Source organism: Muscardinus avellanarius (assembly GCF_963383645.1).
Source record: "Muscardinus avellanarius genome assembly, chromosome: 11".
In the NCBI taxonomy this organism is placed as follows: Eukaryota; Metazoa; Chordata; class Mammalia; order Rodentia; family Gliridae; genus Muscardinus; species Muscardinus avellanarius.
Window position 1 is genome coordinate 16,549,133 of NC_137797.1, and position 26,300 is coordinate 16,575,432.

At 41.3% G+C, this 26,300-nt stretch overlaps 1 protein-coding gene across 7 annotated transcripts in view; it reads right to left on the reverse strand.

The window, feature by feature from the left end:
* Positions 1–390: 390 nt before the first annotated feature.
* Positions 391–26,300, reverse strand: part of RIC8B (RIC8 guanine nucleotide exchange factor B) — a gene marked incomplete at both ends in the record, with an annotated part of 107,529 nt that continues 81,619 nt past the window's right edge. For 3 of the 7 annotated variants that reach the window (XM_080705301.1, XM_080705299.1, XM_080705300.1), the window contains 3 exons: positions 391–502; positions 15,419–15,538; positions 26,125–26,269. In XM_080705301.1, the coding sequence (XP_080561427.1) occupies positions 391–502; positions 15,419–15,538; positions 26,125–26,269 (377 nt within the window). Of the gene's footprint in view, positions 503–11,959; positions 12,000–15,418; positions 15,539–26,124; positions 26,270–26,300 lie in introns of those variants that run through there. The other 4 variants (XM_080705305.1, XM_080705303.1, XM_080705304.1 and 1 more) reach the window with 2 other exon arrangements.

Genomic DNA, 26,300 nt, shown 5'->3' on the forward strand with positions numbered 1-26,300 from the left:
AGCTGCTGCGGACACTCGGAAGGGGCCGCTCACACTGAGAGGAAGGAATGGCTAAACGTTCGGCTACGAATCTTGGCAAATGCAACCGCCAGACTCGGCCAGGGCTGCTTTTCAGAATGGAGTCCTTCATTTCTTCCTGAAGAAATAGGATTCCTGTTTTTCTGCGTCTAGTCCCTGTAACTCGGCCTAACTGCAGCTCTGTAATGAATGCCTCAACATCGCAAAAAACACAGGATCACCTTGGAAATATGCTGGATTCTCAATGAGTAAACCAGTTGATGTGTTTCTAGCCAAAGCAAGGGCATAAATGTTTTAGAGAAAAGATTCCCCTGGAGCTACAGAGAAAAGATGCTGATAAAAGCAAGATGGAGAGTTGAGCAGGTGATGCTTTCAGTCCGTGTCAGAGCTGGTCTCTTCGATGACGGAGTACTGGCTGAGCGCTTCCTCCAAAGGCGTTATTGTCCCATCAGGTTTTAGTCCCATTGGTTTAAGCAACTCCTCTCTGGAAAAAGAGATAAAAAAGAAAGAGAGAGAAAAAAAGTATTCACCAGCATCACACGCACACCCTTCCCCCGCCCAAATCCACATCCTTTTAAAGAAGAGTCTTTAAAAACCAAAGTATTTTCTCTCAAGCTCTCTGTGTGTTTGTAATAGGAAAGATGAAAGGGGCATGGAAAGAAAAAGAGATAAAAGACTTCATTCACACAGGCCAAACCTACTAAGCCAATTAAAAGTATGAAAAGTCAAGGTCTAAATGGGCTCAGGACAAGGAGCAGTTCTCTTCTGTTTTAAATACGTGACCCCCCCCCCTTCCCCGTAGATTGATTTTGTTGCAGGGAAGCTGAAGCTGCCAAAGTTTCACCTGCCCCAAGCAAACTCTCACGTGGCTGACTTGCTATATATGCATTTCATTCAGTGGAATAAATATGTCAGATATGCTTTTGCCTACAGCCTCCAATGATACGTAAGTTCTTGTTGGCTCATTTGAAATCAGTTGGCCTTTTGGCCTTCCCCAACTTTTTTTTCTTTTTCTCTCATTCTTCCTTCTTTTTTCCATTTTAAACACCACTGCTTTTGTTTGTGGCGGTTTAATTATGAGATTGACAGCCATTTTAATCTCTTCAAAGCTCCCAACTGCCTCTTTTCAGATAATCCAATTATATCTACTCCACAAGTTATGGCCTCATCTGAAGATGATTAATTATTGATTGAGCCAATCAAAAAGCATTAGTAAAGATTTATTTAATCTTTCCATAGGCTCTTATTTATTACATGGAGATTACAGTGAATGTACCTGTGGCGTCGCTACTCCAGTCCCACTCCCACCCCCAAAAGGTCAGTAGTGTATTTAAGAGGAGCCTTAAGAAGGCCCAAGAGCTGCTTAACTGGTTTCTCACAGAAGTGGGCATTGCTCCTGAAAACATGGTGGCGGCAGTTGTAACGCTGGTGGTGCGTAGAGTGGAGGGGAATGGGAACGCTTCCTCTCCCCCACCTCCTTGCCACTGTCCCATAGGCCAGCACAAAGAAGGGCTCTCTCCCAGGAAGGGGCAGCCACACCACCGCGCGTGAGGGGGGAGGACAGCTCCGCGCTCACCAGTTAAGCCAATGGGAGCCGAATGAAGCAGCTCTGACTAGCACCAGAAGACTATTTCCAAGAGCCCGAGAATCGACTCAGGAAATGTGGATGGCCAACTGGCTGAGGCTCCTCAATGTTATAAAGTAGGAAACGTGTTTATTGAGCCAAAAAATGGGATAGAAATCATAGGTGTAACACTGGGAGGGGCTTCAGAGATCATGTAGTCCAACCCCCTTCCTTAATAAAGGAGACTGAGTGACTTACCCAAGGCCACTTATCTAGTGGCAGACTGGACCTGGGAAACTGGTCTCTGAGTCCAGCCTGGTCCTCTCTGCAGCAGCCACGTCTGAACTAAGTGCCCTAACCGCACTGGAGGAACACACCCTGAGCTTGTGCGTTCAACATCTATTCAATGACTGTGACAAGTAGTATGCCATATATCAGGAAAAAATGGAAGACTCAGGTAGAGCTGCTGCCTTTGATGAGTGGGTATAACAACTCTAGGGAAAATAACTTAGAATATAATAGAGAAAATGTTACAAGAACGTGGCAGCTCCTGAGATGAAGCACCAACCCGACTGCCAGGGTGGTGGGGAAACACGCCCAGGAGGTATCCTGTGCTGAGCACATCTCAGGCAAAGGAGGACTGTGTCAAGAGCTCTGGCCCCGTTGTCTTGTGTGATTTCTGCAGATGTTTTTGGGTTGTGTCAGTTCATCTTTTGTGTCTCTGTGTTCTTATGTTGTTAGGAAAAAGCCCAATGTTAGGGGCATGGAGTTCAATGATGGAGTGACAGGAAGGAAGGCTGGATGGGAAATCCGGAATCCAACAATCAAGTATTTTAAGTGCTGAAGTAAGGAGCTTAGATTTTTTCCTGTAAAGAGTATCCAATTGGGCTTGCTTCCTTGGCAGCAGTGTGGTAGATACTGCACTGAAATAGGTGGCAGAAACAGAGGCATTAGGAGGTCATTACCATGGTGTGTGGGAGAGGAGAAGAGAGCTGCATTGTGGCTGAGGTAATGGAAAGGAAAGGCAACATTTCTGAGGCAGAGCTAATGACCCGCTGAAAGGGACGGGTAGAGACAGGGACGCAGCAGTATCCCTGTGGCTCCAGCACAAATGGCCAAGTAGTCATGGCGTTATCCACTGGAGCCAGAACATAGGAGATGGAATAGGTCTGCAGGGCAGATGCTGGTACCTTTCAGAACATGAAGAGCTTGAGCTACCTGGGGCAGAAGTGCCCAGTGGAAAGTTAGAGACAGCCTGTTTCCATTTAACTCCTCTCCATCACTGCCACGTGCTACATAGCTATGATTTACAATGTGTGTTTCCCTAGCTCTGACCTTGCCGAAGGACTTTATGATACCAGACACTACATACTAATAAACGATGCAAAAGGAGAAGGGAGACAGCCTGCTGGGAATGAAACACCGTGGAGGACATTCAAAGGCCTGCAGGGGCTGGTGAACTGAGGACAGGGAGGTGGGGCAGGGGCTGAAGGGTAGGGAGAGGTAGAAAGAGGAATGGCAGATGGCACGAGAGGGATTCTACCAAGGACACTGATGAGCTGCTGGGCAGACATATCATTGCCCCTGGGACTAACACTACCACATCTCTTTGATAACAGGATAATGCTGAGGCTGGCTACCAACTTGTCTGAAATACCCAGCACTTTCTCATCTAAACCCAGGAGGCGTATTTTAAGATCAAGTCTATTGGCTTCATGCCTACTCCCTAATCCAACTTTATGATGGAAGAAATTAAAAATATTTCATAGTTTTATGGCCAAAACACAAAAATTTACTTCCAGAACAAAGGGCCCCATATTTTAATTCTCACTCATGAACTGCTCTCAAGCATTCATTTCTGGTGCTTTGTATCACCCTTCCATTAAAATGAAAGCTCCTTAGTTATTTTCTTTCCCTAACCCTAACCCTAACCAGTGCTTGGGCGCACTGGCATTTCTGTAGGAAAGGCGTTGGTGAGAACTGCCACATCACCATGCATTCATGCAAATGACTAAGGCAACAATGTGAGGTCACAGGAAGAACAGAAAGATCTGGAGTCAAGAAGTCTGTTCCAAGTCCTGATTCTCCTACTTACCAGCTGTGTTGACCTTGGGCAAGGCTGTGTCTCCCATCTGACTTGGGGTCATGATAATACTAACTCTACCTAGTGATGATGTAAGGAGTGATGATTATAGTAACAACAGCAATAACAGTGTAGACCAAAGAGTTCTGGGAACTGTGTGGGACTCAAATACCTACTATTATTGTGATGTAGTGAAAGCAACTACAGGTTTTGGAGTCAGACCTGGGTTCTGATTCTGAATCCACCACTCACTAACCATAAGACCTTGAGCTTCCTGAACGCCCTTTCCCTTACCTGTAGAACTAGGATAGGAACACCCAGCGCACTAAGTTGACACACGGGCAAAGACCATTTACTGTATGTCTAGAGTCAGTCTGTAAGTGTGGTGACTGGGAGGTGGCAGGAACTCATAGGTTGCATTCCTGTTCCTATGTGCCTACAGGCTTTTCCCAAGCTAGTTAGAAATAAGTGGGGGAAGAATATACAGAAGTAATAGGAAAAAAAAAAAGGTCCCTGTCCTCAAGAAGCTTTTAAGTCAGTTCAGAACACACACACACACACACACACACACACACACACACACACACACACACACCAATATTGAAAGAATTACACAACAGCAGATCAACAAGCTTGAGATGATTAATAGGCAGAGCCCTGCTTTCTCTAAGCCTGACAGTTCCTGGATCTATTCTTACCATATCCGAAATTTTTTTAATAGGAGATTCCTCACCCTTCTTGGGAGTAGGAGAGGATCAGGGACAGGTAGGTGAGTTTGTTTCACAGGCTTACTTCTCATACTCCCATCCTGGCTTTTCTGATCTTCCTCTCTATCATATAATGATAGCCCACAGATTCCCAAATGAAATTTCTGATATACAGACTCATTCTAAAAGGCTTGGTGGATGACCTGATTATGTTAGCCTTTTCATTTACAATCTGTTATATCTAGACCAGCAAGACGTGGACAGAGAATGGGAAGCTTTAATGAACACCACAGAAGTGTTCCTTCACCCGTCATATGGCCTTTGCACACACGGGAGGGACACAGGAGACAGGGACGCTGGCTACAGGCTCCTTGCAGGACGTGGGCGTGCGGCCAGCCGTGATGGCAGCGATGGGCATGGATTCGCAGGAAGAAGAGCATCCCAGAAACAGAAGGGTTAGTCAAGCAGAAGCAGAGGCAAGAGTTAGTTGTGTGCAGGGATTGCCAGGCAGGCTGGTTCAGCTGAGGAAAAGGAAAAAGAAAGCTCAAAGAGATATGGGCACAAAAAGGATCAGAATGGAGGCCTTGACTCTTAAGCTGACAAGTCTGGATTTGAATATGAAGGTATTTCTTTGTCTTCTATTTCAAGACCCCCCACATTTAAGAATATTTACTAAAATAAATGTCATCACAAAGTTTGAAAGCTATGAAATAATGCTGCTTTAAAATATTAAAAATATGTTCTATGCTTTAATTGTTCAGGTTTCATATTCCTAGGAGCAAGCACAGTGCCTTGCAGAAAGCAGAGCCTCAATCAAATGTCTGTGGGCTAAATTTAGTTGCATTTGATATCATCTTGCACTTCCACAGAGAGAAAAGGCATGCGTCTCATGGGACTCCTAATAACTAAACCATGAACAAGAGGGAAGTTAAATTTGTGGGTAAAAGATTTACAGTTAGGAAAGGTATTAACATTCCACAGGAAATTCTGTAAAATGCTTTCCAGGGATTCCTTGTTCTCTACCAGACTATGAGCAACTTGAGGGCAGAGTCCACGTCTTATCTGGCTGGAATTTGCCAGTATCCAGTAGAGGACAAAGCATATAGTAGGTGCTCAGTAAATGTTTACTGAAAGAATGAGTACAAAATGACGTCATGGCATAAATGGAGAATGGTAGGGATCATTTTCCAGAAATCCTTCTCATATTATTTTAACTGTGATTATTATTCTTGATGAATCAATGTTATCATATATTCTGACAGTGCCAGAAGTCAGGTTGCCTCTTTCTGTATAGCCTGGAACTACCATATGCTAGCAGGTATAGATTTGGCTTCTTGGATGTGGAACACTGTAAGACCGAGACTCTAGTCTCAGATCTTTTACTAACTGGCCATGTGTCCTTGGGTATGTCGTTTGCCTCTCTAGGCTTGAGTCTCCCCATCTATAAAATGAGGGGTTGGACAAGATGATTCCCCAGACTCTACACTAATTTCAGAAACCTAAAAGAGTTGCTAGGTTTTTAAGACACTCAACCTCATTATTCTTAGCCTTTGTTTTTAATCAAGATAGTCTACATCTAAGAGTGAATTCCAGCACCCTATCTACCTGTCATTGACATATAACAAGACCACAAACCCTTTCTATAATCTGCCAGCAGGTCACTAAAATGATTACACAGGTAAATAAAAGCAATGGCAAGTGTTACACAGAAGGATCCAAATTCAATCACAGCCCTCAATAAATAGGCCACTTTATGAAGAGTTACTATGGGCCCTAAATTTATGAAGTTCCTATCTAAAATGATGGCTAGGTGTCAGATATATGTTTATCATGGTAAAGCGGAGATACTATATTGAAATGTGTATCAGGATTAAGATATTCACATAGCAACAACTCCTTCATACTTACCTTCAATGCTATACACAGGCCTTAACATAAGTTAAGACTGCCCTCGTTATCATCAAAAAGTACAGTGATGTCTACTGGATAAAGAGCCCATTCTAGGCACTGTGACAGTATCATGGCGGGCTTCTCATCTGATCAGGCATCTGGCCAGGGAAGAGATAAGCCTCCAAGAATGTTCAACTGGAACGAAACATCATTTAGAAATTTGATCTTACTAAACGGTAAGGAACCATAATCTATAAGGGCTTGGCCAGGCAAGAGGACACAGATACAGCACGTCCAAGAAAGGAAACCCTAATTCTGCCCCAGCCTAACCCTTGGGACTGCTAATGGAAATAAAAAAAAAAATTAATGATCTAGGGATAGGAATTATGGGATTTATACATATTTAAAATATCCTGGTTTGTTTTTTTTCCCCAGATATATCTTTATATTTTCCTGAGGTACCATTTTCCTGTAAAAATGGCACTCTGGGATGCCTAGGTTTATATAATTTCTCAGAACCTTAGAGAAGGTCCCACTTTTTAGGGCTCTGGTTCCTAAGTGACTGTTTCCCCCAGAAATGGCAGTGCAGTATTGGGGCTCAGATACTAACAGACCCAATTGCACATTCTAGAATAGGTCAGATGTGTGTGCATAGAACACCTTACTTGACCTGGAAGCAAGAGAATACTCTTGCCCATAGCACATGCTTTTGTGCAATACAAACAAAGCATTCAATTCAAGTGTACTTGCTGAAAAACAGGACATAATTAAGCAGTTGGTAAAATGCATTCTTGTTTCCCACTTGCAGATCTCCCAAGAGTCCCTTCGAATTTACCTATACGAGTTTCAGCTTCCCGCTTGCCACTTAGCTTGATAACGACTCAAAAATCATTCCCTTGTTTTCAAGGGCTCTTCTTTCTTGTCTGCTCTGTGTACTACAGGGCAGTATTGACACATGGAATTAATGACAGGGTCTGTAATGAAACAACAGTCATGCAAACACCAGTCTGCTCTTTTGATAAAACAGCATGTTAGAGACCTATTCACCTCCCTCTAATTGAGTACTGCATAATAGTTCCGATCCTTTTATGTAACATATTTTGTTCTATGATTAGAAAAGAAGAAAAGGGAGGGAACCTATGAGGCATTGCTTCCTTCAATCACCTCTGATTAATTCTCTGTTTTTAATGAGGGTGGCTGCTATTTAGGCAGGTTCTGTAACATACTTGTTTTGTTGACTTCTGTACAATGTATAACAAAACCCAAGACAGGATAATTGGGAACCATTTCTTTGGCACAGGAATTCCTGCTCTTAGTGTAAGGTTGGCTTGGAAAAAAAGAAGCCTAGCCATTTCATATTTAATTCCTTTCACATTCGAAATATGGGATGGGAAATCAGTGAAATAAGGAAGCATTTTTGTTAACAAAGAACTTTTCAAAAAATGCCTGCTGGAGTGGAGCCTGTGAAAGCCCAGAGAAAGCAGCTCTGTGGTCTCTGTCCTAATTCAAAAGCTGGGAGTGTATCATAGGAATATTTATGGTCTACTGAAGTGCAAGGGATTTTCAATGACTTATGATAGTCTTACGAATGTTTTTAACCTTTTTTCCCCCCTCACAGAAATTATATAACCTCTGGAACTGGCTATCACATTTGACTAGATACTGTGAAAGCATCCTTTGGGCTTGAAACCCGACTCTTCATCTTCCTACATCTTTCATCTAGTGGCTTCCCAGGACTGACTTTCACTAAGCCACTAACCACTCCCACTAAGTAGAAAGGGGGGTATGATGATTTTTTTCTTTAGTAAATCTGAGGTATCCCAGCTGCATCTTTCAAAAATGATTCTGACATCCTTCCCTCAGCCCTCACCCTCTTGCTGTGGGATTAGGTATAACTGGGGAAGTAAAATATGCTGTAACAATAGAATTCCCAAGACAAGTTTTTCTACTCTGTAAAGTAACCAGGAATTATCTAAAAAGCCTCACAGGGAAGCCTTTCTAAAGTTAGGTTTCATCAATGTGATCATATGTATAAGAATTTGTTAGAATATCCATATTCATTCTCTTTTTAAAACAATTTAAAAACCTGTATTAACAGAATCATAGAAATTTTACTGTTTCCCTCATATAAAGCTGTTTACTTTTATTTTAAATAAGCTATTAAGCCGGGTATGGTGGTGCACGCTTGTAATCCCAGCATTTGAGAGGCCGAGACAGGAGGATCGTGATTCATGGACAGCCTCAGCTACTTAGTGAGGCCCTTTGCAACTCAGTGAGATCTTGTTTCAAAATAAAGAGTTAAAAATTGGGGCTGGAGGTACAGCTCAGAGGTATAATTCCCCTGGGTTCCATCTCTGGTACCTCAAAAAAATTAAAATAAGCTATTAATTGAACATATGATCTGATATTTGGTAAGAATTCAACTATGGAACGCAAAAGCAGGGATGCATGTCTCCGTCAAATCTTTATTCTCTTCTGAGTTAAGCGTGCTCATTCTTAATCTTTTACGCTCTGTATTTATTTAAAATTTAGAAGTCTCATTTTTGAGAGCTGTTGGCAATTTTTCAAAAGAGCATAATAATCTGGAGTCTGAAAACTGAGCACCAGGTCCTGGTGAATGCCCTTAATTAGATGCCAGCTCTTGGGGCCAGTCACTCAGTCTTTATGCATTTATTCCTTAACAAAATAACCTCTTGTCCTCGGTCATTCACAGTGTTGTTTTAATGACCAAAGAGAGAATATATGTGAAAGTACTCTTTAAACTTTAAAGCATTGTACAGATATTAGTTCTTTATTATTATTCTCATTTCCATTAAGACTGCATGCAAAGCTTCTAAAAATTTGCTCCCATTTCCCATTACATAGCATGGTTAAGGAAACAGAGAGAGAGAGATGAAGGGATAATGCTAGAAGAATAAAATTCAGTTTTCTCCTTAAGTGATGGTGTTCTTTATTATTTCTTGGCAATAAATATTAAGAGGTCAGGATGCCAACTGACACTTGAACAGAAGGTCTTATATATTTCTCCCAATTAGGAAGACTTAAAAGTTAAAGGAGAAAAACAGCCAGTGGAAATTATTCTTATTACATGTTTTTCAAAATTTTTTTTTTTTTTTTGGTGGTACTGGGTTCCTGGAAACCCTTCTACCTCCGGGCTACACTCCCAGACCTACTATCTTTGGAAACAGGGTCTCTTAAGCCAGCGTGGCTGGCTTCGAACCTGCGCGATCCTCCTGTCTCCGCTCCCAAGCACGGGGATTACAAGGGTGTGTACCACGCCCGGCTAATGGGTTTTTTTTAAAAAGCACTTTAGCTAGTACTTCAACCAAGAGCTCAAAGCAGTCATTCCTACTATAGATTTAGAGAAAAATGACTACCAACAGGGAATACAAAGGTAACTAAATCCTATTTAGGTGTCTCACCACTGGAAGAATTCTCTTTAAACTATTCAGTACTGAACTTCTCAAACTAATCTTCTCTTGCCCCCGAGGGTGTATTAATTCACCGCATACAAGTGCCCTGAAATGTATTTCCCAGCAGCCTTACAGTGCCTGGAAGGATGGAAAGCAGTGCTATCTACTAGAATGCAAACCACGATGTGAGCTTTGTGTAATAGTAAATGCTCCCATAGCCACATTGAAAAGTAATAGGTAAAGTTAACTTTAATAGTATATTTTACTTAACCCAGTATATAAAAATATTATCATTCCAACATGTAATGCATATTAAACAGTTAATGAGATATTTTACATTTTTTGGTATTAAATCTTTGAAACCTGGTTACTATTTTATACTAAGAGGGCCTATCCTAATTTGGACTAGTCACATTTCAAGTGCTTGGTAGTCATACATGGTTGGTGTTTACTACATTGAACAGTGCAGATCTGAAGGATTTTCTGATGGAAATAAATCTTCATACTTTCATATGTACATCTTATAATATTAAAAATTGGGTGTTTTTGAAATTTACTTGAAATTTCACTAACTCATCTAAAAGGTAGATGTGATTGCTATTGTTATCATTTTTGTAAGAAAAACTTATTTACAAGGAAAAATTATGTATTTGTTACTTTTCAGTCATAAATCACTCAGCCTTAGTAAGTTTAAAAATATCTCTGGGTTAAAGGGAACTATTCTTTTTTTTTCCTTTTTTTGTGGTACCAGGGATGGACCCCATGGGCATTCTACCTCTGAGCTACACCCTCAGCCCTATTTTTATTCTTTATTTTGAAACAGGGTCTCACTCAGTTGCAAAAGGCCTGACTAAGTAGCTGGAGCTGTCCGTGAACAGAGATCCTCCTGACTCAGCCTCCCGAATGCTGAGATTGCAAGCGTGCACCACCATGGCCGGCTAAAGGGAATTATTCTTATATTTGGTGTTTGCATTTATTAAGAAAACCATATTCCAAATATCACTATGGCTAGCAAAAAAGGACAAAAAATAAGTATCACAGTTTTGGGCTAGAGAATGGATGTGAAAAGGAAAAATGGTAGAACTATTATTTATTTATAAATACATAAATTTTGCACAGATTTTAATGGTGAGCCAACTGACGATGGATCTTGCTAAAAAGTGACAGAGCAAAGGTGGTGTAGAAGGTCGATCAATCCTGGTTCAGTTAAGAAACCAGAAGGGCCAGAAAAGTCAGAAACACAACTGTGACTTGAACTAGGCTTCCCCCCGGTTGGCTGGAGCTCGCCTGAACCTGTGCCCTCTTCCCGCTGCTGGAGGCCTGGTGACTGTGCGGGAGCTGTGTGCTGTAGCCAAGGCAAGTGCAATTGGATTAGGCACACGGACGTGCTGACCCACACGATCCCCGTCCCATCTCCTGCTTGAGTCGTGGGGGCTTCCTTTCCTCTAAGTCAGAGGAGGAAAGGGGAGGTGGAGGGGCAGGCCAAGTCCATCCCTTTTCACCTCAGCTCTCATAAATGTCAGATAAAACTTTCCATAATGTTGTGCCTCAGGTCTTAATGCTTATGTCTAACACTGCAATTATCCTTATACATTAAACAAATTATGCACCCAAACATTTAAATTAGCCATTCACGGCCCAAAGTGCTCTGTAAGATTCTTTTTTCAGCCTTGAATTTTATGAAGTCTAGAAAAGAAATAGAACTGACAAGGAATATTTTGAAGCCTTAAACCATGTAGGCTACTTTGTAGAGCAAAACAAAACAACAACAAAAAAAACCACAACCCCCCCACCTGCTCTTCAAATCTGGGGATCAGCTATTTCATCATTTCACTATCACACACGGGAACCCACAGGATACAAGGCACTGTACTAGCTAGACATAATAGGATTTATAGGGTTCAGATAATTCTTCAACTTTGAAGGCATTCAGGTGTACTGCAAATCCCAAAATAAGGGATATAAACATCCATGACAAATGTCCTTATACTAAATAAATAGTCACTTAGAATACTACTGAATCAGCTATTACTCAATGGGAAGAAAATATCTGAACACTAATCTCTTTTCTGCCTTTAAAAAGCAAGCTAAGATAAAAGCTGGGAAGATCCTGAGCTCCCTGAGGCAGTGGCTACGTCCAGCGTGGGGGCAAAACAGAAATGTAATTTTATGTTTCACGCTTTTGATAGTGACATCTGCACCCTACACCAGGCTCAGTAACAGTACCTGGCATGACCAACCTTAATCCTCACTTTGGTAAGTGCTTTGGCACGGGCCACTGTTGCTAACCACCATCCTGGTGCAGGTCCTTCACATCTGCTCTCCTACGGATGGAAAAAAGGAAGTGTCTAGTGTCCATTCCTTGGCCACGGCACCTCCAGACCTATCCTTTACTCATGTGCCTTTCAATTCAGATGCAGGAGAAAACAATTTCATTTTTGAGAAAGGAAGTTAATCAGACAAAGCTGCAATACACTCTTAGCACAATAAAAAACTTAGTTGAGTGTAGAACTTCTGGGAGTGACAGCTGAGGGAACTAGCCAACAGAACTAGCCAATCAGAGGTGTTCTGGCAAACACTGGAACAGACAGACACAGTAACACAGTGGACAGAGCAAAGATTCTGAATTCTGGAAAATGAGGTTCCTCATGCTACTTTAATTATGGAGCTAGAAAGAATGTGTAGGTGAAAGTGTTTTGTAAACTGTCAAAAAGAAATGGTCTATCATCCATTATTACCTTACAATATTTTGGGCAATTCTTTGGTCCTTGCTTACCCCAGTAATAAATCTGGCAACATATCTTATTAATCAAATAATGAGAACAACCTGAGCTCTTTGTAAGAAAGACACAGTATGCAAATACCAAAGACTTATCTTACTAACAAGATTAAATTTTCTTCTCCCTACAAAGAAGGGTCATTTTCCATCTTTCCATTAAATGCCTCTTAAAACATCAAGGGTCAGCACAAATGCTACTACTGTCCCTGTGGCCCACTTTCTGAGTCATCCAGACAGAATGAACTGCTCCTTCAACTTCAGATTCTAGAATATATTACATTCCACTAGAATGTGAGTTTTCCAAAGGCAGAGACTGCCCTGTTTGCCTCTAACTCTCCCTTGGCTTCCTAGCACAGTGCCCTGCATGGAGAACCTATTTAGTAAATGTTCAGTAAACTGTACTGAGTTTAGTCTACTTTGGCTTCATAGCATTTTTATAACCTAAAAAAAAAAGTGCAAAGAGAGAAGAAACTTAGGACTGATGAGGAATATAGCACAACAAACATGTAAGCTTGATAAAGAATGCTTCCATTCTTTGCATTCCTGCTCTGGCATGCCCACTCTGGTCCTCAGTTTTGTCAATGATTGTTGTTAGTGAGAGCACATGTTAGAAAGCACACAGAGTCAGACAATGTAAAAAACCCACCACACACGCAGAAAGGCTACACGATTTAGGACTATTCTCAAGGGTGCCGTTTGTTTCAGCTTTGACGGCAAAATTGGTATCATCAAAGCCAACGCAAGACATGTTTGCTTTACTTTATTCATGCAAAAATCAGTATCGCCTTCAGGCTGAGCTGGGCATTGGCTGAGAACGTCCTGGTGAGTGTGCATCTGTGGATATGGCTTAAATTAGGTAGAAGTTAAGTGCTACAGACTTGATGTATGTGTATTTATTTAATGGCAACTCCTCAAATATGTGGATTCCCTTGAGATAAAAAGGAAAGGCCTAGGATCTTTGTTTTCAGGGCCTGTAACAGGGACGCATTGTGAAAGTGATCATGCTGTGGTACCTCAGGCAGTTCTTTCCCCATCTTCCACTTGCAGTTCAGAGTTTACTCCTTCAGGGCAGATGGGCCCTCTAAAGAGCATCCGTGATAACTTTAAAATTCACAGTTGGTCAGAATGTGAAATTTATGTAACGTAACTTGTTTACTGTCCTAAAACACTAATATTCTCCACTTAGGCCCCTGTTATTATTTCCTGCCCAACTTCCACCAGAGGGTCTCTGTTGGTTCTCATTCTAACTTCAACTTATACTACCACGTCTCCTTTCTCACACCAGGGCCTTCTGGAAGCAGCCAAGCACAAACATATTTTGTTTTTATAAACATACTGTGTGTGTGTGCGCGCGTGCACGCGCACGTGCATGCTGGGTATTGAACCCAGAGCCTGGCACTGCCAGCTACCTTATAACTTGTTCCTCTGCTTCAAAAGTCCACCCTATCAGAATCTTCTCCGTGACTATTAATTCCTTCAGAGAAAGAACATATCTGTTCTATACAAGAGTATGGAGAATGTAATTTGCAAATCAGCAAAAATGCTTTTTAAGATTGTGAGCACAGCTAGGTAACTAAATTCTAACCTTTTTATGAAAGGATAAATTTGTGTGTGTGTGTGGGTTTGGGGATGGAACCCAGGGGCATTCAACCTCCGAGCTACACCTCCTGCCCTATTTTTTATTCTTTATTTTGAAACTGGGTCTCACAGAGTTGCAGAGGGCCTCACTAAGTAGCTGAGGCTGTCCGCGAACCACGATCCTCTGGTCTCAGCCTCCCGAATGCTGGGATTACAAGCGTGCGTCACCACGCCTGGCTGAAAGGATAAAAATTTTAAAGGCAGTCCCTGTGTTCTTATCATTCTTTGTAGATACTGAAGCTACTTACTTTTAAACAACTTCTACCACATTACTGTCGTCATTTGAAAATGAGCTCAGACTACAGAGTGTCAAAATACTCAGACTTGTCACACTCCCAACGTCAGCCTTGTATTCTTATATGCTTGTCCACTTCTGTGCTAAGCCTCCTACTATGTCCTTCACCCGTGTTGTTTCTGTGGTATGCCTTTCCTGTTCCATGGTCGGATTTCTGGCTTTCCCCTCCCACTCCCTATTTATCTTGACTGAGGGATACTAACTTTTACAGAGTTACAATGAAAAAGGAGATGAACAGAAGAAATTCGCCTTTAAGTGGCAGCTGCCACCAACACACAGAAGCACTCACTCAAGATGGCTGAAAGAAGACAGCGACTCAATGTATGAATGGAAAAGAGAGCAAGTCGGCCAAGTAGGACAGGAATCATTTTCTAGTAACTCCTTCAAGGTGACTAGTTGCTGATTAGTACACACTTGATTTAATTGTTTTCAAACTGGTTATTTTTGGAGGGGAAGGAAAGGTGAAGCAAGAAGGAAAGGGCTGACTGTTTTTAGAACCCCTAATTAATACAAGTGCCTGCTTTCAGAAAATCCTTCATTTGAGCTATTTCTTTTCACCTTTTCCTGTTGGGTGCATGATATTTTAGAAGTTTTGGTTTCAGCAGCAACCCAAAAAAGCAGAATTGCATACCTGCACATCAAAAATGAAAGGCAAAAAAAAAAAAAAGCGCATTATGATTTGGAACAAAAACTAAAACAGACTAAAACAAAAATACGAGAAGCAGCAAAATCATTGAACCTAACTCACAGCATTTTTTTTTTGAAGACAGGGAGGTTAGTTGGTTAAATATATCTAGTAGTTATTCTATCTTAGCTTTGAGAGTTTAAATATTTAAGAATGCACATCCAGAAGCGGCACACGTAGAAAAACCATGGTAGCCAAGAGGTGTCTGCGCTACTGCTGCGTGGGCCACCCTGTTCCAATCAACATGGATTTCCAGAGTTGCTGTTCTATGGTTACCTCTCAGTGAGAGAGACAAAGAAATAGAACACTTTTAGAAACCAAGCAAAAATGGATGGGAATACAATACCTGGAAAGTTTATCAAGCATGTTGACAAGTTTCATGGCTTCATATTCTTTTTGTTCTTCTGTCATTTCATCTATGGGGTTTGGCATTGGTTCCTCTAAATGACCAGTGATAAGATTAATGCTACAAAAAGAAAAAAAAGTTATGCTGTATGCTTTTAATTTTATGCTCTTTCTATACTTTTCTGGTCCAAGTTTTAAAATATAATAAGAAAGAGTATAAGAGCCAAAAAATTGGCAGTAATTTCATGGTACAGAACTGCTATTATAATTTAAAAAACTGGTTTTTCCTACTAATTTGCTTTGGGAAATCGGCTACAGTTATCAGTTTTGAAAAAATTAAAACTGACTTGCCAACTTTTAAACTTTTTTTTTTTTAAAGGGATGGTTGCTTTTTAAAAATGTAAAAATTTGATTGGTGCCGTTGGAAAATACCCTTGGATGCACAGCAGACTCCTTAATTATAAGGGGACAAATGATTTCAAAGAAGGTGAAATGAGGAAATCCATTTTGTGATACAGCATAAAACAAACATGTCAAAAAGAAAAAAAAACTGGAAAAATGATGAGAGAGAGAGGCTGCAATCTGGAAATGAAAACATGCCAATCATAACCTTGGGAAATTAGTCCATTAGTGAGTCCACAGAGGGCTATGCATGTTCACGTAATAGAAGATAAAGCAGAAGAACCATTTTGAGTGGGTTTGATCTGACCTAGATTAAAAAAAAAAAAAAAAGGAATACCAGCTAGCCCACTAAGAGACAATATACCACCTAGGCTTTCCAGAAATAGATCAATACAGTTCTTATAACGAATACTTTGCATGAACTTTGTATAAAATTCTAACACCAAACAATTTTCTTAAATAAAAGCCATAATAATTTTTTAAAGTTAGAAGGTGGAGCAATAAAAGATACTCTTTCAATGGTTGCTAAATCTCTATAACTTAAACATTTTTCTAGAGAAGCAAAGGTTATAATAGCTCATATCATCCAAGTATACACAGTTTGTTTTGTTTTTATTGATCAAATGAAATATCTCTGCAAATAGCAAACTGCTAACAAATGGTTTTCTAGGGTTCAGAAACAAGAATGCTTCCGGGGCCAGGGCTTTAGTACATGTGTCAACTATAAGCAATGTGGAGTGTGGGGACTGGGGTAAATTGGAGACTAGTGCCCGTCTGAAACTTGAAAGATATCCTGTGCGCCAAAACAAAGACACTGAGATAGGCTGGCTCCTCACGGGGCCAGCTTGCAACTCTGTCTGCGACCTGCTGGTGCAAGTTCCTTCCTTCACTGACCAGGGCTTTGCTCATTTAGAGGAAAGGCTAGCTCATGGCTACTGATATCTATAACGATTGGATTTCCTTTCTTTTTCTACAATTTCTTACATGACATACACATCCTGGTGGAAAGCTTAGTTGCCTAGAGACTCAATATATAAAATAGCCAAAAGCAGAATTGCTCAGGCAAAAGGGAGAAGAGGGATAGCTGAGGAGAGCAGGCCCCGAGTCCCTCTGTTCCCTGCCTGTACTTCCACTTAGGGCTCCCCTCTCCTAAGGCCCTCTGGGACAACCTGAAACACCAAAGGCCAGTTGCTAACTCTTAGCTTTGGCCATACATTGAAATCATTTGGAAAACTTTAAAGAAAGTTTGAGTCTCATGTCCAGCCGTGTGTGTGTGTGTGTGTGTGTGTGTGTGCGCGCGCGCGTGCGCTGTGTTAAGTTTTCCAGGGAGGTTAGAAAACACTGGACCAGAGAGCCTGCTTCAGACACTCACTATACGAGACTAGTTCCTCTCCTTTTTTCAAGTGTCCATAAAGGAGAAAAAGGCCTCTAGTTAGAGGCCAACAACAAAAACGCTAAATAGGTCAGTGTATCTCCCAAAAGTAAAAAATAAAGAGGACTCAGACTAGGCCCCTGAGCACTGTGGAGACGTGTCCAGATGCCAAACCGAAAATGCAGTACTTTGCTCAGGAATATGCTTTCGCCACTTCTCATTTGTCACTTGCTGAGTGTCTTATAAACAAATAAACTTACTTATTAGAGATACATCACTTCCTAAACAGATGGCGGAAATCGGGCATTCTTTAGAAGAAAGCATAATGGAAGGTGGATATATGGACGATGTAGATGATGTGTGTTTGCCATGTGAGAGGGGATTTATTTTCTTAAACTGTTTCAGAGCATAATGACATTAGCACAGGTATCATGAACCTCGGGGAAACGTGGCAGCAAGACGCACTGTGGGCACCACAGCACTCAAGTCAGATAATTAATCTCCTTCAGGACATTCTGGTTTTTCACTTGGTTTGGTGGAAATGTCTGTTTTCTATAAGCTGACCTGAAGCCCAAATGGCGTTATGGCTTTGCTCTGAAACCCTTTGCTATCTGAACTTAAAAGCAGCAGTCAGAAACTCACGAAGAGCTCTTCCTTTATCCGTGGAACAAAACATTCCAAAGCCTTCCATCCTCCCCCACGTCGATCTAGAGATCCAGGTTTCGGTTCTTCTTTAAAATGACCCCCCATCACCATACTCAGAAGAATGTCAACAAAGCCACAGAAGACACAAGCAGAACACTGGCTGCCACTCTCCTAGGGGAACCCCACTGTGCTGTGGCTGAGGCAGCCGGTCCTGTCTGTCCTGTTCCCTCCCTCCTCCAAGCAATCTCATGCAGCTTCCACACCCAGAAGAAGAGAAAACGCACAAGAGTCACCGAGACACCAGCGATGTGAGGTTTCATAAAGCAGATTATTTTCGGTTGAATAAATATCTGGCACCTTTACAACTGCACACAATACAGTCTGAGACTTAACTTGCAGATTTTAAGATCTTAACACTATTAAATCCTGGGGTAACTGTTATTTTGCCAAGACTCTATGTCAGAAGATGCTTTAAGGACACTAATTGTGGGGAAATTTTTGTTGGGAAGTTCTATTTATCACAATCTTTTCCATCACGTCTCTACTCCCTTTTCCCAGCTCCCCAGCACTCCAATCCTATGACTACTCGTCTTCCAATTAGGTGTCAAGAAGCGTCTAAACTCCTTGGACACTTCACCATGGATTTTTAACTATTACATACGACCATTATATGAACTGCCAGCACCTGTGGGCCTGGAGACAAATGATAAAGGCATCCTAAAGAGGCAGGAGCAAATGATCAAACGTGTGAAGCTGAAAAGTATCAAGACTTTCATGCTTTCTTCAAATCTCTGCTGTTTTCATTGAACAAAAAAGACTATTAGAAGTTCCCTCAGAGGACTGGGTTGTAGCTCAGTGGTAGAACATCCTTAGGTCCCTGGCTTCCATTCCTTAGTGTTAAAACAACTAAAAACTCTCAGCTATATGAAAATTAACCTCAGTCTCTAAAATGTGTAACTTCCGTTTTACTCAGAGTGTTTCGGTAAATGAGGCTCTAAGGTTAAATCCCTGCGGGGACTGGGCAACTGAGACACACGAAAAAGAGCTGAGATGAAACCAAAGGAACGTGTGCTTGTTACGAGGCTCCAGCTGGCGGCCATGTGGGAATGCAGGCCCTATCAGAGCTTCCAATTTTTCCAAAGGAGCTAGAAACCAAGATTTCCATCTAAAATACCTGAATTTTAAATGTTGCCAAGAAATTAAATTATTTTGAGAAGCACTAGGTAAAACAAAAAACAAAAACCAAAAACACAAACCAGATTAACCAACACTACATGGAGAAGCCCAAGCGAAACAGATTTGTGATGTAACTGCAACCTCTAGGAAAGGGAGCACAGTGTTCTTAGTAAAAGGCATTTTGTAAACCCAGACAAAGGAGGGTGGGAGCAGGTGGCATGGGAAAGGCAATATTATATGGGAACGGAGCTAAAAATGTCATTCAGGACATTCCCCAGGATACTTCCCCACCCAGCAGCAACACGAGAGCAATGAAACATACCCTGCTGGTCCTGAATCCCACTCCCTGGCCAACAAGCCCTAACAGGCGGTGAGCCTTGATGCAGGGTGCCCGATGGCTGAGAAAGGACTGATTCAAAAAATTCTTATTTAGCAACTCAAAAAATGCATTTACTCAACAAATATTTACTGAGTGCCAGGCACTATTCTGAAGACATCACAATGAAAAAAAAAACAGACTTGCACATTACAAAACCAAACCATCTTCCCTCATGGAGTTCATCTTCTAGTGGATAAAACAATAGTGAACAAAGTGCTGTGAGGAGAAAGAGCAGGTGAGAATGTGCGGGTGGAATGGGAAAGGTCAGAGCTGCCACTGCGAGAGGGGCTGCCCGGTGCCCCTGAGGAAGGCTTTGGGAGGGAGGCACGAGACACGGGGGCTCCCCGAGGACAGGCATTCCAGGCAGAAGAGCCTGGGGCCAGGACCAAAGGCCGAGCCACACCACACCACTGCTAGGGCTGAGAAAAGAATGAAGGTCGCAGATACAATCAACAAGCCCAGTTGGGGGCGCTGGAGGTGAAGCTCACTGGTAGAACACTTGTCTTGCATGTGTGAAGCCCTGTTCAGTCCCTGGCACTGCAAACAAGACAAAACAAACACAAAGAAAAACTCCAAGACCAGTTAGTAAAAAGGTCCTGGAAAAGCCTGGCATGGTGGTGCACATCTGTAATCCTGGTACCTGGGAGGCTGAGACAAGAGGATCTCAAGTTCGCGGCTAGCCTTAGCAACTTAGGCCTTCTGCAACTTAGTGAGACCCTGTTTCCATATAAAAGATAACATAGGGCTGGGGTTGTAGGTCAGAGGCAGAATGCCCCTGGGTTCAATCCCCAGTACCATTTATATCCTGGAGAGAGAAATGGCAATCAGGAGTGACTAAATTCTGATTGTATTATGAAAATAGAATGAGAGCTCTCTGACAGACATGTGAATATTTAGTGAATTAGGATGAATCAAATAGAACTTTAGTGTTTTCAGGGATATGTGGATATATAAAGGCACATTTAATTTCTCTTGTTTTCTGTTTTGATTATATAAAAAAAGGTAATAAAGGACAGACAAGTTATAATGAAGAGCAAACTCATCTCCCTTTTATTAGCTTGAGGCAGAAGACAGAAGTTAAACCTCAAAGCTTTGACTCCATCCATATTAGAAGTTAAACCTCAAAGCTTTGACTCCATCCATATTAGGATGGTTATCATTGAGAATACAGACACAAACCTCTCTCCAGAAGTTAACAAGCTGTGAAAAAGGGATCCCTTGTGCACTTGGGAGTATAAAATGGTGTAGCTGCTGGTAAAATGGTATGGCAATTTCTTAAAAAATTAAACATACAACAACAATGTGATTCAGCACTTCAACCTCTGGGTACAGACCCGAGAGAAGTAGAAGCAGGGACCTGAGTGAGTACCAATGCACGCACATTCTCCAGCATTATTCACACAGCCGAAGATGGAAGCAGCCCCAGTGTCCCTTGATGGATGAATGGATACACAATGTGTAGATATAGACTAGGATACCATGTAGCCTTAACAGGGAAGGCAATTTTGACACATGCTACAATGTGGGTGAATCTTAAAGACATAAGTGAAATTAGCCGGTCATAAGTAGACAAATATTATATATGACTCCATGTATACGGGGTTTCTGGATTTCATAGGGACAGAAGAATGTTAGCTCCCCGAGGCTAGGAGGAGGGGGCTGGGTCGAGAACGTCGCTGGGGAGGACACAGAGCTCTGGTGATGGCTGTATAATGGTGTGAATGCATGTAATGCTGCTGATCTTTACTCCTAAAACTGGTAAAAATGGTAAATTTTCTTATGTATATGTTACCTCCAAAATAACAGGCAGAGCAAGAAGCACAAGAGTTTGCATTTCCTACCTTACAAAATAATAATACCCCTCGAGCATCACAAGCTCTAGAGTTAGGCTCTCTGACTCTGACACTTATGAACAGCTTGCCTTGGACAAGTTACCTGACTTTATTGAGCTCCTGTAAATGGAAACAGCCCTACCTCCGACACTTGTTGTGAAGACTAGATAATATTGGTAACAGTGCGTGGCACGTGTGTGTGTGTGACTAGAGATTATACTCAAGGTTGTTCTACCACTAAGCTATACTCCCAGGTCTTATTTTGAAACAGTCTTGCTGAGTTACCATGCACTGGCCTTGAACCTGGGATCCTTTTGTCTCAGCCTCCATGTGCTGGGATTATGAGCTTGAGCCACTGCACTGGCTTGCTCTTGACACATTTAAACACTCAATAAATACCAGGTACTCCTATTAGCAGACTTGAAGCACTTGCTGAGAAATAAGCAACAAGATCTCAGAGGATCCAGGAGGTGACTTACTCTGTTGCATGATCACTATGGAGACATATGTGCACTCTTCAGTAACTAAAGAAGCCATACATCAACTAGGAACTTTATATAATTAAATTCAGATATAGCATACTGTGAGAGATACCAGTTCCAGAAAAATATCTTGAGTAATTTGAGAATTACTGAATAAATTTAATTGTACTAATTCCACATTAAAGTAGGATAAATTATGAAATCACATCCTATCCAAGGCTGCACGTCAGCAATGGTAAAAATTAGGTAATATGGTGTCATTCTTTTATTTCAGGTATTTACAAAACGTTTACCACGTACCAGCCACACAAACATACATACTGAACACATACACATATATTAGCATGCAGCTAGGCATTACAAAAAGATCTAAAATGTCCTTTAAAATTATAGTACTTCAAAAATGTTTCCTGTTAGGTTACGTGATTACAAATAATATCCTTGATATAAAAGGTATAGAAAACTGACAGTTGAGACTCTAGACAATGAAAACTAGCACAAAACTCAGCGCTATAGATTCGGCTAATATACCTGGCCCCTTGCTGGTCGTCAACCCAAATTACAACCCAAAGAAACATTAAGAGAACTAGAACTTGAAAGGCTAGTAAACTTTTGGAACTAGTATGCTGACAGAAATGGCAACAGTTTTACTTTCAACTCTGGCCTTTCAGTAATCTGGATTTAGATGTGTTTCATGAATGCTCACAGTAATAAATTCCAGTTCCTAGATATGCTGGTTAAATTCCATTATACATAAATTATGCCATGACAACCCAAACTGGACAAAGAGAAAAATCCTTAAGACCTGGTTTCTGTTTCACTTATTTCAGGAAATATTTAAAAAGAGAAATGACTTACATAGGCCCAATATAATGAGACAACTCTAAGGGAGCTTGACTTAAGCAGCAGAACAACATCTTGACAAATAAAAAGAAAAAAGTATCTTGCCTTGAGCTAAAGAAACTATCTGTACAGCTGCTGCCACAGCTACAGCTGAGGTAAATATAATCAAGAATGAAATATGCCTGAGTTTGCCTGATGCAATAGTTCTAAGCTTCCGAATGGTATCAGACCTAATGTGGAGTAGGAAGAATGCCAGCCGGTGTCCTAGGGGCCTCGTCACTTCAGGCGTTCCCCTTCGCCCTGTAAGACACCTCTTTCAACCCCCAGAAGCCTGTGCACCAGCCTGAAAGCCCCTGGTCTAAAACAAGCTAAATGTCATTAAACACACATTTTTCAATTTTCTAGAATGGCATAAAACCATAGCCATCAGTTATGTTGGTATCGCCCATTCTGTTAAGGGACCCCCATGCTCAGAAACCTAGAAGAAACAGTTATAAAAGTTAGAATTTAGACATGTGTTTTCCCTTTGACATAGGACCAAACTTCAGCTGAAAACTTAACAAACCTGGCTAGACATACACCAAAAATCCATGCGGCATGTAATTTGATTTTATGAGTGTATTTTGTTTAAATGTACAAACTGTAGAAAGCCATTTCCAGTCCATTAAGTACATTTATTTTGACACAAAAAGGATTGCTGTGATATTAACTGCCTCCCATAGCCTGAGTGTAAGCTCCATACAATTCCTGTTTTCAGATTCCAATAAAGGATTTCGGGTTTCCTTGGTGCATTAATCAGAATCCACTTACATTTTTGACAACAGGACAAGACCAACTGGATAAAGGGCAATTCCCCTGCTTTGCCAATACCAGCAACTGCTGTGAATATATACATCCTAAGCAAAGCACACTGGGATCTTGGGAGCTCTTATGGGGAAGGGGAGTCAGGGGTAAAGAATGAGATCCTTTCAGACTGACTTCATCAGGTTAACAAAAGCTCCATGACAAGGTCCTTGTGCTCTATGGACCACACCAGAGTATGAAGGGGGGTCTTCTGCTTACAAAGTACTTTGTTCACCACCACTTCTACAAGGACTACTTGAAGAAGTATTTTTTAAAAAAAATATGGAACGCTTCACGAATTTGCGGGTCATCCTTGCGCAGGGGCCATGCTAACCTTCTCTGTATCGTTCCAATTTTAGTACATGTGCTGCCCAAGTGAGCACTTGAAGAAGTATTTTAAAGTAACATATTAAAGATCCCACCACACTTGTTCACCTTAAAGAAGATTTAAGGAAAAAAATGTGCAAACTTATTTAAAGGGAGAAGATATGATGCTACTAAAAAAACACATACTTAAGCTGGGTGTGGCAGTGTAAGCCGTAATGTAGAGAACAGCCTCAGCAATGTAGCAAGACTCTCAGCAACCCGGCAAGACCCTGTTTCAAAACAAAAATATAAAATGGGCTGGGGTGTAGCTCGGAGGCAGAATGCCCACGAGTTCAGTCCCAGTGCCACACACAAACCCCCACACCAACAAAAAAAATATGCGTATTTGTACTTGTAATAAGAAGTATTTAAGACACACAAGATTTCGCAATGGTGACTATTCTAACCATATTAACATACTATTCTAATGAAGAGGTATAAGCCAAGTCCAAAGGCTAAAAAAATGTTCTTCCAGTTGTGGGTAGAAAGCCTAAATACAGCCTTCTCAAGACAGAGAGCCAAAACAATAGTATCAAACATCATGGTTACCGATTAAACAAAAGATGTTCTCCTGACGTCTTCTACAATACAATTCAATTTCCTATACTATTAGGAGAGACCCAGTGTTCCTGTGTTTCCACTGAGCTCCTCCTTGTTATAGCAGCATTCTGGTGCTTGCTAACCTTTATAAAAGCCATTTACCGAATAAAATCAACAACACAAATTGAGATGCAAATGTATCAACCATTCAGAGTACTCATGAGTTTTCTACCCTAGTTGACTATGACCACAGCCCTTGGATTCAAAGAATGCCTAATGTAATCTCAACCTTTATTTTAAAAATACAACTTTTAGATGAGCGTAGCGGCCTATAATCTCAGCTACTTGGGAGGCTGAGGCAGAAAGTTCACTGGAGCCCACAAGTCCAGATCAGCCTGGGCAACACAGCGAGACCCTCCATCTCAAGGGGAAAAAGAGAGTGAGGTGGGGGAGCAAGAGACACATTTCAAGTGGGATATTCTTATGTATCAAATGAAGAGATATAAAATATCAAAACTGATTCAGAAATAAAGTTTATTTATTTCCATGGGATGGACAAACCAAGAGCTAGCAAACTAATTTAGAACGAGAATTTAGAGGAAGAAAAATGACTTCTCTCTTAGCTTCAGATACTTGCTAGGAATGCCCAATTTATAGCGTCTAAATGGCAACGGTCTTAAGAATGTACAGCTTAGAGCCACTGCTACCCCCCTCTCTCCCAAAAAGCCTTTCTTTCCTAGGACACACTCTGTAAGATTCTGTTGAGGCTGAGCCCTGGGAATGCCAAAAGTAACACTACCTATTCTGACCTGATTTGTTGGCTCTGAGCTGGTCATTTCTTTCATCTTCTGACAACCTATTACTTTCATGTCAACAGGACAGAAGCTATACTTTTAAAAAACAACCTTCATTTTTTGTCCTTGAGGAAAGAATAAAATATAATCGTTTATCCTTGATCATCTACTACATGATCCACATCACATTCTAGGGACCGTCAGTAGAAAAAGAGAACATCTTAAAATCACTGACAATGCCAAACTGGAAGGGTGCACTTTATCAATGTCCAATAATGCTACCCACAAAAACTGCTCATGTAACTCCTGGGTAGAAACTAACAAGTTTATCTGGGATGGAGGTTGAAGGGGATTAAAAGGATGGGGAGGGAATAGAAGGAGGAGTGCCTGTTGTGGGGAAAAGAGAAGAATTGGTGTCTTCAACTTGTAAACGCTGACTCAGACTGGCCTCAGTGTGAAGTGCCCTTTCGGTACACTAACACACCTGTTAGAAGCTGATTCCCTAAGTGTACATTCAATTACAATTCACTGTGAAACCAGACCTCTTCCTTTTGCTGGCGGTGTGCTGTGTGACTTTACTTTTTGACTTATAATGGGGTTGATCATAATGTATGGAACTTACATTGATTTCTGAGAAAGAAGGAAGCATCAGATAACCAACTTAAATGTTTACTCTTAGTTATACCTTATAAAATCTCAACCTAGGGAAAGGAAGGCAAATGGTAAGCAGCAATATTGTTAGTAGACAGTAGACATCTAAAAACACCAGCTCTCTTAGTACTTAAAAGAGGATACTGAGCATGCTGGGAACCTCATGTGGCAGAACATTTCTTGAAATATTATCCTTCCTCAATCACTTGAAGTCACTAAGGCACTAGCTATGAGACTGCCTCTACCACCACCAATACATGGAAAGCTTCCAAATCCACAAGAGAAAAGCAGCACTGGAAAATGAAAGAGAAAGGGAGTGAAAGGCAGATAACCAACTCATAGGCACAGCTATAGTTAGGAGAAAAGAAATTTGATACTATACTTTGGTTTTGCATTTTTGTATTCTTCAGTGTCTGTGTCCTCGTCCTCAGAGTACCAATTATCTCCTCTTCCTCCAGCCAAAAGGCCCCTGGCGGCCAATAGTCCCGCAGCATTCCCATAGCCAGTGTATTTCAGCAGGCTATCCACTGCAAAAACAGAACAGGGTTTTAGACAGGA